The sequence below is a fragment of the Macrobrachium rosenbergii genome, chromosome 8, assembly GCF_040412425.1.
Source record: "Macrobrachium rosenbergii isolate ZJJX-2024 chromosome 8, ASM4041242v1, whole genome shotgun sequence".
Taxonomy (NCBI): Eukaryota; Metazoa; Arthropoda; class Malacostraca; order Decapoda; family Palaemonidae; genus Macrobrachium; species Macrobrachium rosenbergii.
Window position 1 is genome coordinate 71,348,598 of NC_089748.1, and position 15,932 is coordinate 71,364,529.

Genomic DNA, 15,932 nt, shown 5'->3' on the forward strand with positions numbered 1-15,932 from the left:
TACTTTGCAGCATTTTAAAGGTCACTCTTCCCGTAGGGACTCTTCACATTCTTTAGGTATGATGACTCTTGAGATACGATGACAAGAGTCTGTTGCCTTCCCCAAACCTGCAGACCAAACAGCAGTGATTCACTCTGGAAATTAATTAGAGAGGGTGACTCAGCTGTTGAGTCTTTGCATTTGCCACTGATCACCGCCTAAGGTGGAGCTATTGACCAGCCCTCTTCAGAAGTTTTGGTCTCCTTTTTCGACCATTAAGTGTTCTATACTTTCATCATCATTTTCCTCCAAATGATGTCTCCTAACCAAAGTCTGTGTCTATATCTAAGAGGAACTAGCCAACAGTCTAAGTCACTGGAGATTGCTGTGGCTCTTGCTATCCCATACAGGAAGTCAATCTGCTTTCTTCCCTCTACTCAAAATATTACTTTTTCCAGGGAGCTAACCACATGGAAGACTGACTCAGCCCCTACGAAGAGAACATTTTGACTCCTCAAAGGACCATATGCTTGTGGGACCAAGAATTAACACTACAGGCTTTGTTTTTGGAGGTACTCAGTTGGCTTTGTGAGATTTCCCTGCTAGAAAAATCTCTGAAACCCAAGAAAGTAAGCCTCAGCTATAGATGCTGCCCCATGGCCACTGCTATCTCAGACATGTTGCTGTTGTAAGGCTTTGGAAGGAAGTATGAGGAAGCAGGAAAGAGTACAAGTCACCCATGGCTATCCTGCACCTTTTGTTGCTGCTGGACCAATAGCAACACTGCTTCTATGAGATCTAGGGCAGTTCTTTGCTGGTTTCAGAGGGGACAGTGTCATCAGAAGAAGTCTTAAAGCTGAGGAGATTGTGATTTTACCCAAATGTGTTTCCATCTTGCATTATGTGGTTGTCTACGTGATAGCAAATGCTCTTTTGAAGAAAAGGGATACCTCTGTGATATCTTGTCTTCCTCAGATATAAGGGTCTTGAGGTCTTGAATACTCTCAATCCATTGTTGTTTCCAGAGGGCATTGTAAAAGAACTCTTGGGAAAGTTGACTTGATAATGATTAGGGCAGCTGTCTTTTACATTGGCAGTATGTCATTGTCTTCATGACAGCCAGCTGCAACTAGTAAACAGGCCCAGTGAACAGAACAGTCTCCTCTTTCATGCTCCAGGTAGAAGAGGTAACCTAGAGGAACCCCCCCCCCAACAGGATGACTTCAGTAATGGGATAGCAGTTGCTCTTTCAGCCCAGGGAAGGGGACATTCTGTAGCAAAGTTCCCTGGTAAGAGGGTTAGGAAGAAGTTCGAACAGTACTCCTCACTGACCATATAGAGACAAGCCTTCACTCATTGCAGCCAGTAGATTTTGGGTTATATCTATCATGGATTTGAGAGGTTCTAGGCTTTGAATAATAAGGGTGAACTTTGAATTATAAAATTGATCCTCAAACAAGCAGTCAAGGAGGTGTAGTGCAATTTAAGTACAGGATTAAGTACCCTGTTTCTACTGTTGTCTTTTTGTGGAGCTGAAGGTGACAGGAGGTTGGAGACTGATTTTGACCTGGACTTACTAAACAGTTGGGTGATAAATTCCCTGGACCATCAGGATATGTACTTCAACATCCCATTACACCCTCTAATGAGGAAATACCTGTTTTGTTGGGAGGAGAAAATAATTCAATTGTGAGTCCTGTGTTTTGGCCTGATAAGTACTGTGAGTGATAACCAAATCATGGTACTAAAGGCAGCCTGGGACTGATGTATATAATACTTCAAAGTATCTTAATTATTGGCTAATAATTAAGATAACATTTTGCTGGTGCCAAGTTTGCCAAGGCCCCCATGAATGTCAAGAAGTCATACCTAATATCTGATAAGAGTTAACCTAGGAATGATCATCATTACAGAAGAGGAATTAATGTGCCTGACAGAGGACAACATCATAAATTGTCATCTTTGATCTAGCAGTTCCAGTTATGTCCAAATCATGTGGCCAAGTCACGGCATTCCCTAATCAGACATTTTGTATTGATGAAGAAACTAGTCCCCAATTGCTATTCCACCTGCAACCTTTGGGGTTTGAACAAGTTTGCTGTTGTAATCTTGCAGATGTTCTGAAGGCCATAACATTGATGGCAGTGTCTTTGTCACCTAGTTAGGAGTCCTGCTGGCTTTCTCTCCTCGGAATGGTGTCTGTAGGGCTTGCTGACGGTGAGTCTCTTAATGATAAGTGAAGCACAATCTTTCATTGCATTACTAAGCTCAGCCTGACAGAGGGGTCTGGAGAATAGGTGCCATATTGCAGCCTTGGGACAGCTTCTGGGTATATGACTTTTCCCCATCATTAAGAACTGGAGAAGCTCTGCACCTCCAACAACACAAAGGTGATTCTGGTGGTTACCTTTTAGCCACACCAGGCATGGTTTATAGATCTGGTACCCATGGTGGCATACACCGGAGTATCTTGATTTAGATGAAACTGAAAAAGCAGCTGCACTTCCAGGTTCCACAGCAACTTGGACACCCCTCATATTCAGTCCTGGAGGTTATCAAGCAAGTCTTCTTCATAGATGGGTGATTTTTGGAAGAAGTAGCCTTAGCCATTGTAGGATCTTTCAGGGTTTCAATTAAGAACTCTACCAGACTTATGTGAAATTGATGCAGTAGTCGGTGTACACCACTGTACCAATAATTCCCAACTGTTACTTTTATTATGTTGACAGACTCACCCTCCAATATGGTTTTGAACTTATTTGGTTCAACACAGGATCTTTGGTGAAATTGCAAAGGCTCATCCAGAACTTTCAGAAAGACATTCCTTGTTGGTAGCTGAAATTATTGAACTTGGATCTCTTCTATATCCTGAAGAGCCATACAAAGCTTCCATATAACCATTTCTTTCTTAGCCCACACAATATAGATGGTCATTCTACTGCTTTTTGTATCTTCAAGAAGGGTAAACCAGATCCATGCTCTGTTTGTGGTCACATATGCTGAAGGTTTTTTTCAATGGAATTGTTGTTTACTACAAACTTTGTAAAAAGAGATGCATATGACTAGAGGTCAGGATCATTCGAAGGCACCTTTCACTATTTCATTATCTTCAGTCACCGGTAATGAAGACAACCTTTTACTACAGTATTTATAAAAAGAACTCTGACTTTGCCTGTGGAGTACCAGGGGCTTCTTGGACACCTGCCAACTGCTCCTTTCAGTGGGCAAAAGAAGAAACAAGTCACAAAGAAATTGATCTTCAGTTTGCCAAGGCATATGATTTTGAGGGCTTATGGTAATACAATGGGTGGTGAAGCTGAATAGATTGGAGTGCAAGCTCACAGAGCTCTACTTTGGTTGCTTCTAAGTATAATTTAGAATTATCATCTATATTATGTGCAGGGACCTGGTAATGCTAGTCTGCCTTTACTACTTAAGTTGAGGTGTTGCTCAAGGGAAGACTTTTTTTCCCTTGGGACTAGTAGATGCAGTGGGTTGTGTTTTACCTGGTTGTGGGAGAATTTTGGAATATCTTCTTCAGTGTTTATCATAACTCTTCATCGTCTCTCTTTACCTGCATTATCTTGATACATAAGCTTCCTAGGTTATTAACTTCTATGTCTCATGCTGATGGGTTGTGTACTTTCCTTCCTATTCTAAAACAAAGTTCCTTGTGGGTTACTGAAACCTATAAACTGGGATCTCTGCCTCATCCTGAACTCTTACCAAGCTTTCAAACAAGCCACTCTATGAAGCTTCTTTGTTGGATTTCACATGAAAGATGATCCTTTTACTGGTGTTCATATCTTCAAGAAAAGGTTAAACAAGATCCACACACTGTCTTGTAAGGTCATGTACAATGGAGGCTGGTTATAATGTTTGCTCCTTACATTGAATCAAGGATGCAAGTGGCAAATAGTCATTCTTTACTAATTTTCATTCACCAGTAATGATGGTAACTTTTTCCTGTCTGATTAAGAACTTTCAGACTTTACATGTGGAGGACTAGATACTCACATTCAACACAACCTGACTGTTTCTTTCTGTGGGCTGGGCAAAGGAAGAAATAAGTACTCTGTACTGTGGTTGCTTTTAAGTACAATTTAGTTATCCATTTTATGTGCAGGTACTTGGCAGTGGTAGTTTATCTATGCTGTTTCGTACTAGAGTGATGCTGCTCCTGGAAAGATTTGCATTCTTGTAAGACCCCAGTAGATGCCATGGGCCATATTTTGCACTGGGATGGGAGAACTTTGGAATTGTCATGCCTCATCACCACTCAACATCTTTCATAGCAATATCAAGAAACCTAATCTTCCTGTGTTATTGGCTGTTATATGTAATGTTGATGGTAAGTCTAGTTCCTTTTTCATTCTGAAAGACCAACCTGATACAAGCATGCTTTTTACTTCATAAGTTTTGATCCTTAATTTTTGCAAATCTGTTAGGTACCAGAGACCTCACTTGTTACTCATAACAGTTCCCAATTACCCTTCTGGATCCTAAAAGCATGTGCAAACACTTTGTGGTATTCATTACCTTAACTTCCTACCCAAATAGTAATTCAGGGATATACAGTATATGGTTAGTGGGGCTATGATAAAACAAAATTGGTTTTCTAACAGTTTTTCATACTGACTCATTAACTATATGAGTGCCTTTGTCCCAACCCTCTTAATCTCTCTGCCTCACATCAGTTTACACAAAAAGTGAGGCTACAGTGCTGGTTGAAATACATTTGAGGATCCACTGGGCACATAATAGTGAGTTAGCCTTCTTCTGTCTGTCAGACAAAAGACTAGTGAGTGTGTGAACATTGGGACACAAATATAGGCATGTAGATTATTAACTGGCTTGTATGAAAAACTTCCTTAAAGGATTTCAGCATTATCACTGTCTTTTGCTAAGTATTAGATTCATATATATTTTACTTTTTTTCAGCAGTACTTGCAGGGTTATGTTTGTATTTTATTGGTCATCGTTTTATTTCAAACTGTATTTGCATTACAGGTTGTGAGTCTTGTTGGTGGGGTCAGTGATACAACTTGTCACAACAAGTCTCCAGCTAATACAGATTCCTCAGGCTCAACTAATGTTTCTGGACTGCAAGCCCTTTTAGCAGGTATCTGAAGATATATTGATTAAAATTACCACTGATTTAGTGCTATAGGAAAGATAGTTTTCAGTATTTAAGCTCTCAGTAATCTGCCCTCCCAATGTCTGCGCAATGTTATTTACCAAACATTTTTATTACTATCTTTGGTGTGCAATCCCTTTAGAGAGTTTTATATTTCTACTGAAAATCACCTTAATAGTTCATGTTTTCTTGCTGCTAAGTGAATAAGTTGCAATAGAGAGAGAAGAAGTAAAGTGTTAAATAATAATAAAATACTTTAGAAGTGGGAAAAGTTATAGGAACCCAAACTAGGAAAATAATAGAACACAATATAAAAAATTTATTTGCTACCCATTGAGCTTATTGGTATACAAGTTAAGGGCTAAGCAGACAAAATATTAACATACAGGGACCAGGATCTGGGACCTAGTTGTGGTTTAAAGCCTTTAACACGCTCACCTTCACCAGCTTTACCCTCAGCATTTTCATGCAATCAGAATAGGGCAAAGTGCTTTGACTAGATTTATTTTATGCTACAGCCTATATTTCTGGGCTCGACCTGTGTCACCCAGTGAAATAGTCCATTAGCACTGATTTCTAGGTATAAATATTGCTAAATATACCAGAGAAAAAGCTAACCATAATGCCAGGGTTATGACCCCTGGATCGAACACCATTAGATGGTGTCGGTATACACAAGGGGTGAGTGGTTGCCACTACACAGATCTTCATCCTATAGACTTCTCCATTCTCAAAACCCCGAAAAGGGGGAGGAGCCGTTCAAAACCTCATCCCCGACCTAGCCAACCACCACCCCGCCGCCATCTTCATTCCAATTTAGCACGCTTCCAGGATACAATCCGTATTTTTCCTTGGTGTTGTTTTTTGTTTTTCTCCTTTCATCATGTCATCCCACCCGGAATTTCCACCATCTAAGTTGAGTACCATTTCCTTTTGGTTTTTTATTACAGAGGCATTATATTTGACTGTTCGTATATTGTTTACCAAGGTAATAGTTCCACACAGCCGGCGTGGGCTGTGTCTGCCTCTTCCATGCTTGACCCTCAGTCTCGATTTTATTAGCAGAATGTTTCTGCTTTTTTATTCATGCTCCATTCCGTTTGGAGCCTTATTTGGAGAATTTACCATTTCACTGGTAGGAGGTTAGGAGCCCGTGATCATGACTGATCTAGGCTAGGGATGGAGGTACACCCCTCCCTTTTTCTGATCATAGTTTTCTCCCCTTTCTCTGGTTTCTTCCTCCACCAGCGAGTTGGTGCCTTCTGATGGTGGTATTATTATTTTCATGATCATAACTGATGTGTACAAGGATGGATGACATGTCTATTCTGGATTAGTTTTTTGTGTGCAATTCAAGGCCAGAGGTGGCCATTTTGGGTATCCCTGCTTCCCGTATAACGGATGTTGTTTGGACCTCTGCCGCTGAGTCATTTATGTATTTATAAGTATATATATTTTAAACTTCTCACATCGATGGTTAACTTTTTGTTAGTACTCTTGACGACAGGTAGTTTTATTCGATTAGGTATATTCTAGCCTAGCCTTCTAACCGAACTGCACTTGTTTTGAAGGGTTAGGCTAGACAGGATAGGCGCCACGATGCCCAGACTACCTAGCTCACCTGACTAGGCTGTTTTGAGGTTTTGGAAGGAGAGATTAGGTTTGTGAGGGAGTTCCTCTCGTTCTCTCTTGGCCCACCTGACCAGGCCGTTAGGTTTGGAAGGTGAGGTTAGGGCTAGTGAGAGAGTTGTTTTCCCCCTTAGCCCACCTGACCAGGCCGTTAGGTTTTGGAGGGTGAGGTTAGGCTAGTGAGAGAGTTGTTCTTCACCCTTAACCCACCTGACCAGGCCGTTAGGTTTTGGAGGGTGAGGTTAGAATAGTGGAGGGTCTCCTCAATTCACAGTCTACCACCTGACCAGGCTGTCGGTTTTGGAGGGTGTGGCTAGGTTATGCGAGGCTCTTTCCCCTCCTCACCTTTAGCGCTCATTCTGGCCTTCCTGACCAAGCCAAAAGTTTTGGTTTTGGAAGGTAGGTTGGGATCGGAAGGTTGCACAGGTTATTTCGTGTATATAGCCTGGCCCTTCTTTACCTGATCAGTTAGATTTTGGCAGTGACCTGGGCGCCTTCCTGCAGAGGGAAACCGACACGCTATGCTCGCCACCCCGTGAGGAGGTTTCATTCGCTTCCAGAGGGTGCTACCACCCGACTGGTTGCCGTCACTGGCTTCCGCCACTCTGCTACCTTTCCTTATCGGGCAGTGTTTCGCTTGCTCGCTTCCACAGTTATAGCTGGAGCGTCGAACACTGTCCCAGGATGCAATCATGAGTCACGCTTCATGTTTAGTCTCCGCCAGGTTAGTCAGATCTTTCGTTGTTATCGTCCATGTTACCACTCCGGTGGGTATGGTTTTCGGTTTAATTGGCGTTTTTCCACTATGTGGTTTCGCCTGGGCGATTGTGAGATGGGCCATATGCGAACACTCCCTTTCTGCCACATTACACCGTTTCCATAATATGTGACATAACGAGATTTCAGTGGCAAATCACAGCGAGTACCATAGCGACGGAGTATCTTAGAGTACTTATTTTTAACATATTAATAGTTAGCCATTCTGTAGCATAACCTGTGTATATTAGTCTTGTACTACCGGATTCAATTCATGGTTTTGCCTGATGACACGATGTTTCATCACCCATAAATCTGGCGTTAAGGTAGTTTATTACACGGACTTAACTCCGCGCGGCCTTGCCTGACATTACTCATGTACCGCCATTCCACTTACAGATGGTATGTTGTCAGGAGCCAGGGTGCACGCAGCGATTCTCCAACAACCCTGTGGACACGAGGTGTGCCGATCGCACTCCAGCTGCTCGGCCACGTTGGGGACCTGGTCGCTTGGCACCCGGATGGCTGTGAAGTCTGCTACGCTCTGTACGAGTCAGTGGTGGATGATTCGGTAAGTTTTAAGAGACCACTAACCTTTAGTCTCTTTTTGACTTTAATGACTTATATAGACATATACGGGAAATTGGAGAATATTCTCAGTAAGTCCTGCCCTTTCTTAGTCTGACCAAATCATCCGTGACTCTTCGCTGTCAACCCTGAAGATCTGGGTCGGGCGGATTTGGGAGGAACGCTATGCCTGGCAATCCTTATAAACCTGTCAGAGGAGATTTGTAATCTCCTCTAACCCGGTGTTCGGATCTCCGCTGCAATGCCAGCGGGAATTGGCCGCCCAATCATCGAGAGGATCCGGCAGGAGACACAGCCCTCCCAAGAAGACAACCTGTGCGGAGAGGTGGCGGAAGAGGTAGCGGCCATTAACATCCACCTCGAGCTGATGAGCATGGATTTGGACCATCAGGTAGAAGGTAAGGTGGTAAGTGAGGCAGGGGGAGAGGGTCTTGGTAGTTCCCTTTGTAGTTCTCCTTCTTCTTCTTCTTCTTCTTCCTTTCAGGGGTTTTCCAAACCAGCTATCCTTGGCGACAGATCTAGGTCTGTTATCCCAAGGTGAAATCCTTAAAAAGGACTTTACCAAAGTCCTCTAGACCTCAAAGGTCTAATCCGCCAGCTCCTCAAGGCTGTCACTGGCTCTAAATCAGTGGCGTCCTCAAGTAAGGCTACTCCCCGTCCAAAGGGTCGAGATTCAGGTGTCCATAAATCCCACAGCCTTTCGACCCTGAGGCCTTTGCCGAACTTCTAATGCAGAAGTTAGACTCCAGGGTTGAAGCTAGGATACAAGACCTTTCTTCTCAGCTTGTTTGCTTGAGACCTCTGGTCAGTCAGTGCTGTCATAGGCACAAAGGATGGAGGCCCAGGAAAGCTTGCCTCCGGATATCCAACTGGAGCAGTACAGCAGTCCCATGTTGTTCTGGATGCCTCCAGACTGCCCCCCTTGATAAGGGGAACCCGTGGCGCTGGCCTCTACACGCCCCCTGCATAATGATACCCTGACCATCGAGGGTTTAGGCACTCTCCGCCTGGAAGAACTGGAGTTCTTTCCACCCGACCTGGTGCCTCCCTACCCAGGCTATGCCAGGCTAACAGAGGAAGCCTGGATTAGATCCCGACAAGGTCCCGAAGGAAACGGTTATCTTTCCCAGGGACCAAGCCCAATCCGCCCTGATGCGCGCTCTCACTGACTGGGAGTGCGAAAATACAAAACTTACTCCCTTTAAAGGGAGTTTTACAATGTTCTCGGTAGGTGACTCCATCCCTACCCCATGCGCGACTAAGATCGCAGAATTGACTATTCAGGTGGGAATAGATGGCAAACCGCTGCCTCAACTCCGGGAGACAGATCCCACCTCCCTTCTTTTCCCTGCGGATTCAGAATATTGGTCGGGAGCTCCGGCTACGTTCACAGTGGGTAAACTCGACCCCGAGTGTGCCTCCACCTTGTTCAGTGAACAGCTACCCAAGATTCCGGAGGTCCTTCTGAAGGTGGAGTTTGAGGCTCGGTGCAGGTTGAGTCGCTCCCTGCATTCCATCACCATCGCAGAGGTAACAGCGTTAACTTACACTGACGAACCTCTGTTTCAGGTCCTGACGAAATCATTATTAGCGTCATTCCAATCGGACCTTTATGACTTTGTGGTGGCGAGACAAAACTGCCGGAAGCATATCTTCGCAGACACCACTATCAGACATGAGCCCAATAGACTCATGAAGAGTTCTGTCTGGGGACCTAACATCTTCCCTGAGGATGAGGTCAACAAAGTTCTGGCGGAGGCAACCAGAGCAAAAAAAAGTCTTCGCTCCTGCTGGGGTCTCCCTTTTAAAAGGAAGTCCGCCGAGACCTCCGGACCTCAACCCAGGGAAAGGAAGAGGTTCAGGAGATATAGGAAACCCCAGGCTCAAACTGTGCTTCAAGCTGTACCGGTCTCTCAGATCGGACAGCCTTCTACATCCAAAGCTCAGCCTCAGCAGCAGTTCGTAGCTGATGCAGCCGGCTCAGCAAGCCCCTGCTCCGCCAGCCTTCAGAGCGCCCCCAGCCTTCAACGCTTCGCTTGAAAGCCAAGGGGCGCTTGAGGCTACAACAGGCATGCGAGGGGGAGAGCCAGAGCTGCCTACAGAGGTAGGACTGCAACCAGACCTCTCTCCCGTGGGAAGAGGAGGCCGAGGAGGCAGAGGAAGTAAGTCCTCTTCCAATCAATGAGTCTCCTCAGGTAGGCGGGAGGTTATACCTCTTCCGGGACCATTGGACCTTCAGTCCGTGGGCCCACAGCATAGTTTCAAAAGGTCTGGGATGCAGCTGGAGCAATGGGCCTCCTCCGCCAGTCAGGTTCCATCAACCTCCATCCAAAGACTTACTGGACTTTGTAAAAGACCTTCTTCAAAAGAAGGCAATAAAGAAAGTGAGACACTTGAAATTTCAAGGCCGTCTGTTCAGTGTCCCAAAGAAAGACTCAATCCAGCAAAGAGTAATTCTAGATTTGTCTCGTCTCAACTTATACATTCAATGCGACAAGTTTCGTGATGCTTAATCTCACAGGTGCGGACCCTACTTCCCGTGGGGCCGCCACCACTCTATAGATCTTTCAGACGATATTATCACGTCCTGATTGCGAGAAATTTCTCCTACCTAGGGTTCAGACTAGGGAAACAAAGCATACTGCTCAGAGTCATGCCATTCGGGCTCAACATAGTGCCCAGAATTTTTACCAAACTGGCAGAGACAGTAGTCCAACAGCTACGGGCCCAAGGGATTATGTTAGCCGCATACCTAGACGATTGGATAATTTGGGCATCCAACGCCAAGGAATGTCGAAAAGCAACATTCATAGTGATCAGCTTCCAGGAATCCTTAGGATTCCAAATAAACAGGAAGAAATCCCGTCTAGTTCCGGAGGCTCAATTTCAGTGGTTAGGAATCCAATGGGACCTAAACACGACAAACTGTCACTTCCGCCAGCCAAAAGGAGGGAAAATAGCCAAAGCTACCAGGCAGTTCCTCAAAACAAAAGAGCCTCTCCGTCGCACTCCAGGAAAGAGTCCTGGGTTCTCTTCAGTTCATCAGTGACAGATTTGCTGCTAAAAGCCAAACTGAAGGATATAAACAGAGTATGGCAGAGACGAGCCAACAGCAGAAACAGAGACAAGATGTCCCTAATTCCGCTGGTGTTGAGGAAGAGGCTTCGACCATGGTCAACAGTCAAGAGTTTGTCAAGGTCAGTGCCTTCCAATTTCCCCTCCATCATTAGTGATCCATACGGATGCTTCCCCTAAGCGGATGGGGAGGATAATCCTAACACAAGAAAGTTCAAGAACGTGGGTCGACTGTATTCTGCCAGTTCCATATCAACATTCTAGAGGCAATGGCAGTATTTCTAACACTAAAGAAACTATGTCCAACCAGACAGATTCATATCAGACTGGTACTGGACAGTGCAGTAGTTGTACATTGCATAAACAGAGGGGCTCCAAGTCGAGCCATATCAATCAGGTAATGATTGCAATTTTCTCTCTGGCAAGGAAACATCTTTGGCACCTGTCAGCTACCCATCTGGCAGGTGTTCGAAATGTCATTGCAGATTCACTATCCAGGACAACTCCGCTGGAGTCGGAATGGTCCTTGGACAAGGCATCATTCGAAAGTGGATTTGTCTTCAGGTACCGGGTCTCCAGGTGGACCTGTTTGCCACAGAGAGCAACCACAAGCTTCCGTGTTACGTTGCTCCCAATCTAGACCCTCTAGCTCACTCCACGGATGCGATGTCAATCGACTGGAACAGGTGGCAAAGGATCTATCTGTTTCACCAATAAACCTATTAATGAAAGTTTTACACAAACTCAGATCATTCAAAGGTCAAGTAGCACTTGTGGCACCCAACTGGCCGAAGAGCAATTGGTTTCTTCTTCTTAGAGTTGAAACTCCGCACAAAACAAATCCCCAGTCCAAGATTGACACAAGTAGTACAAACTGACTGTGTCAGCTTCTCAAGAATTCTGAATGCCCTAGCTTTATGGACTTCATGAAGTTTGCAGCTCAGAAAGATGCTAGCATTGATCCTATTAATGCACGTTCATAGAATCAGACAAGAGGGAATCTACTCTCAGACAGTATGACTCAGCAGTTAAAAAGTTGGTATTATTTCTGAGGGAATCTGAAGCTCAGGAAATGACCACGAACCTAGCAATCTCTTTCTTCAGATCATTATTTGAGAAAGGACTGGCCACTAGTACTATTACTAAAGCAAAATCTGCCGTAAGAAAAGTATTTTTACATGGCTTTAATATTAACCTTACAGACTCATATTTTTCAATAATTCCTAAAGCATGCGCTGTTTTAGACCAGCAACCCGCCCTCACACGGTTTCCTGGTTCTTAAATGACGTATTTAAATTGGCATCAGACACTGATAATGAATTATGTACATACTGAAGTCTGTTAAGGAAAACGTTATTTCTAGTAAGTCTAGCCTCAGGCTAGAATTTCTGAACTGTCTGCTCTCTCTAGAGAACCGAACCATGTTGATTTCTCCCCCGCCAGAGAAGTTCTGTTGTCTCCGGATCTCAAGTTTCTAGCAAAGAATGAGAATCCACAAAATAGATGGTCTCCTTGGAAGATTATTCCCCCTCCACAGGATCTGTCCTTATGTCCAGTTAACACTTTAAAAGCTTATGTAAATAGAACTTCTAATAGGAATTCAGGCCCTCTTTTGTTAGGGGAAAATAGAGGAACCATTTCCTTAAAGGCCATCAGGCAACAAATACTATATTTCATAAAGCAGGCAACCCGGATTCAGTACCTAGGGTACATGATATTCGAAGGCGGTGGCCACCAGCTAATTATTTTCATAATATGAATTTTGATGACCTTAAAAGTATACGGGCTGGAAATCACCAACAGTGTTCAAACGCCACTATCTTAAGTCTCTAGAGGCTCTTAAATACTCCACAGTAGCTGCAGGAAGTATTGTTCCCCCAGCCCTAGACTAGTATATGTAACCTTAGTTTATCCTATTGTTTATATTTCTCTTGCCTACCTGCCTCGTTTACTTGTCCTGCCTTCTAACCTTTGGTCAGGCCTGCTTCACAGCCTGACTCCTGGCCATTTCATGGATATCCTGTTTTAATCTTTTTGTTAGCCTTAAGTGTCTTGGTGTTAGTTATTTTATGATTTAAACTGTGTGCCTTATAATGTTAATTATGTTTTTAATATGAATGTTTTGGGTTATTAAAACACAGTAATTTTCTCATAGTTTTATTTAGCTCCATTAAGGTAATTCTTAGAGGGCTCCACCAAGCTTTTGTGTGGCTGATTCTCTGTCACTATTTCACTGATGACACAGGTTGAGTCCAGAAAAGGGATTTTGACAAAGGAAAAATCTATTTCTGGGGGAAGACCTGTGTCACCCAGTGACCCATCCCTGTACAGTACTTCCTTTTCCCTCCTGAGTGGCATACCAAGCTTGGGAGGTGCTAACTTGGGATGAAGATGGCGGCCGGGGTGGTGGTTGGCTAGGTGCGGGGGATGAGGTTTTGGAACGGCTCCTCCCTTTCGGGTTTGAGAATGGAGAAGTCTATAGGATGAAGATCTGTGGTAGTGGCAACCACTCACCCCCTTTGTGTATACCGACACCATCTAATGGTGTTCGATCCAGGGTCGTAACCCTGGCATTATGGTTAGCTTTTTCTCTGGTATATTTAGCAATATTTATACCTAGAAATCAGTGCTAATGGACTATTTCACTGGGTGACACAGGTCTTCCCCCAGACAGAAATAGATTTTTCCTTTGTCAAAATCCCTTTTCTCCTACTTCTGTGAATTTTTATTGGTTTTGTTGCTTAGTATGTGTTTGCATCAATTTAGCAAAGCAAAGTTGGGCTAGGATTTTGTGGTAGCTTAGTTTATGCTAGAATATTCACAATGCAATATCTGCACTCAAGGAATCTGCACCCCTCTTGGACTTATAGTGCAGATGTCCAAGGGATTACCCTACCTTCCTCCTGGTTCTTGACCTTTTGCCATTGTTGGGGGCTTTAGAGGATAGCAGCTGAGAGGCAGTGTCCCAGTGCTTTGATTATGTTAGACATCAGAGCCCTGTAAACCTTGCACCCCAGCTGCTTACCTAACAATTGGATTTTTTTATGGTAGCAGATTCATTTTTCTTCTCCCCTATAAAAGCAGAATGTATGATGAAGAATCAGAAATTATTTTGATTATGGAAAATTCTGCTCTTGTAACTTTGAAAGAGGTTGGAGTTGGACGGCATTCCTTTCAACTTGTAAAAATGGAGTACCTGATGTGGATGAGCAAGGGGATTCTTTGATGTCTCCCAACCTTCGAGCAGTGGTGCACCTTTGATTCTCCATTAGGATTTTTCCAAAATATTGAAAAATAAAGAAGTTGTAATAACATTCAAAGCCTGTTGAGGTAACAAAAAGAAAAAGAAAAATTAAATTCATGTATGATCCAACCTTGGCCCATTTTGATTCTCTGTTTGGAAATGAGCATTGGTCAAGGTTCTTAAGACTAGAGAGTGAAAAACAGCATTATCCTTAAAACTTGAAAAACCACCAGTTAAATAGACATTCAACAGCAGAAATGGCTTTTAGGCAAATAAAAAACAAAACATGGTTGATCAAGGTAACTACCAAAAATCAGTCTATGAGTAAGATGTATCTTGCAATACAATCTATATTAACTCAAGAGATGAAGTAACAAAATATGACACGTGAAGAGGGAACACTTATGTTGCCCAATAATGAAGTTGGAAAAATACTAACCTATTTACAAAAGATTTATAAAGAAACAACAACAAATTTAACTCCAGTTATAAGGTAAATAGTAAAATATCAGCTTTTATATATGTAACTTACCCAGTAATTACATTAGCTAAAAGTTTCTCTTGCCTCAGCAGCTTAAATTAAAAAATTCGCGGGTTAGCGCTTCAATTTAGTGCAGGTGACTGGTCTCGCCCACTAACGAGAGTATCAGGAACTACTCGGCAAACATTCGTCATTACATTTCTGCTGATGCTCGAGTCATCACAGAGTGTCTTTGTCAGCTTTGTTCTTAAATTTGCTGGTCAGAGACCGGATTTTGGTGATGTCTTATCGTCGATTTCGGGAGCCTTCAAGCTTACAGCATTCAGGACAGTTTTTGATTGTTTTGTTTAATTTGTCATATTTCACAACAGTAGCAAACTCATAATCAAGTGTTTAACTACTGACAGCGTAGTTTAACCAACGATTTCACCTTTACCGGTGAATGTAAACGTGTTTGTTGCCGAACCAGTAACATGATTTTGTTACTTATCCGCAAGTCTCAGTCTTAATTAGAATTTGAGACTTGTATGTATGATGGTACAGTGTGTACTTCGTTGATGACATATACAGCATAAAAGGCTAGCCTAGACTTACTTTTTTTTTAAAAGGTATTGGAGCAATATTTACAAAGATAAATGAATAAAGGTTACAATAAGAAAGTAATTTTGACTTATATGAAATGAAAGTGGGTTTAAAAGAAGGCCAGTAAAATCAAATATCTGGCAAATCAACAGCCTAAGCATATCTTTCGCCTGTCAGTGAAGGATATTTTTCTAGTTTACAGATGTAGATATAACTTTGGTATTATAATGAAGTATATACACTCCCTGAACATCTGAATTAGCCCTTAATCCCACTAGCCCGAACAACTCTCAATTACCCATCCCACTATAGTGGGAATTTTAACAGCCAGCGTTATCAAAGCTGCAGGTAAAACCTTGTCACTTGAGTTACCATAACAAACGGTTGGCAACGCTGACACAGGTGTGCGCCAACATGCCCCATTTTTGTCAATTGCTTTTTGTTCGCGCTGCTGGAAGGTT

At 43.2% G+C, this 15,932-nt stretch overlaps 1 protein-coding gene across 5 annotated transcripts in view; it reads left to right on the forward strand.

Moving 5' to 3' along the window:
• The window catches only part of Spt20, a 256,861-nt gene that overhangs the window by 187,652 nt on the left and 53,277 nt on the right, over positions 1-15,932 (forward strand). For all 5 annotated transcript variants that reach the window (XM_067107975.1, XM_067107974.1, XM_067107976.1 and 2 more), the window contains one exon: positions 4,990-5,101. In XM_067107975.1, the coding sequence (XP_066964076.1) occupies positions 4,990-5,101 (112 nt within the window). The remainder of the gene's footprint in view (positions 1-4,989; positions 5,102-15,932) is intronic.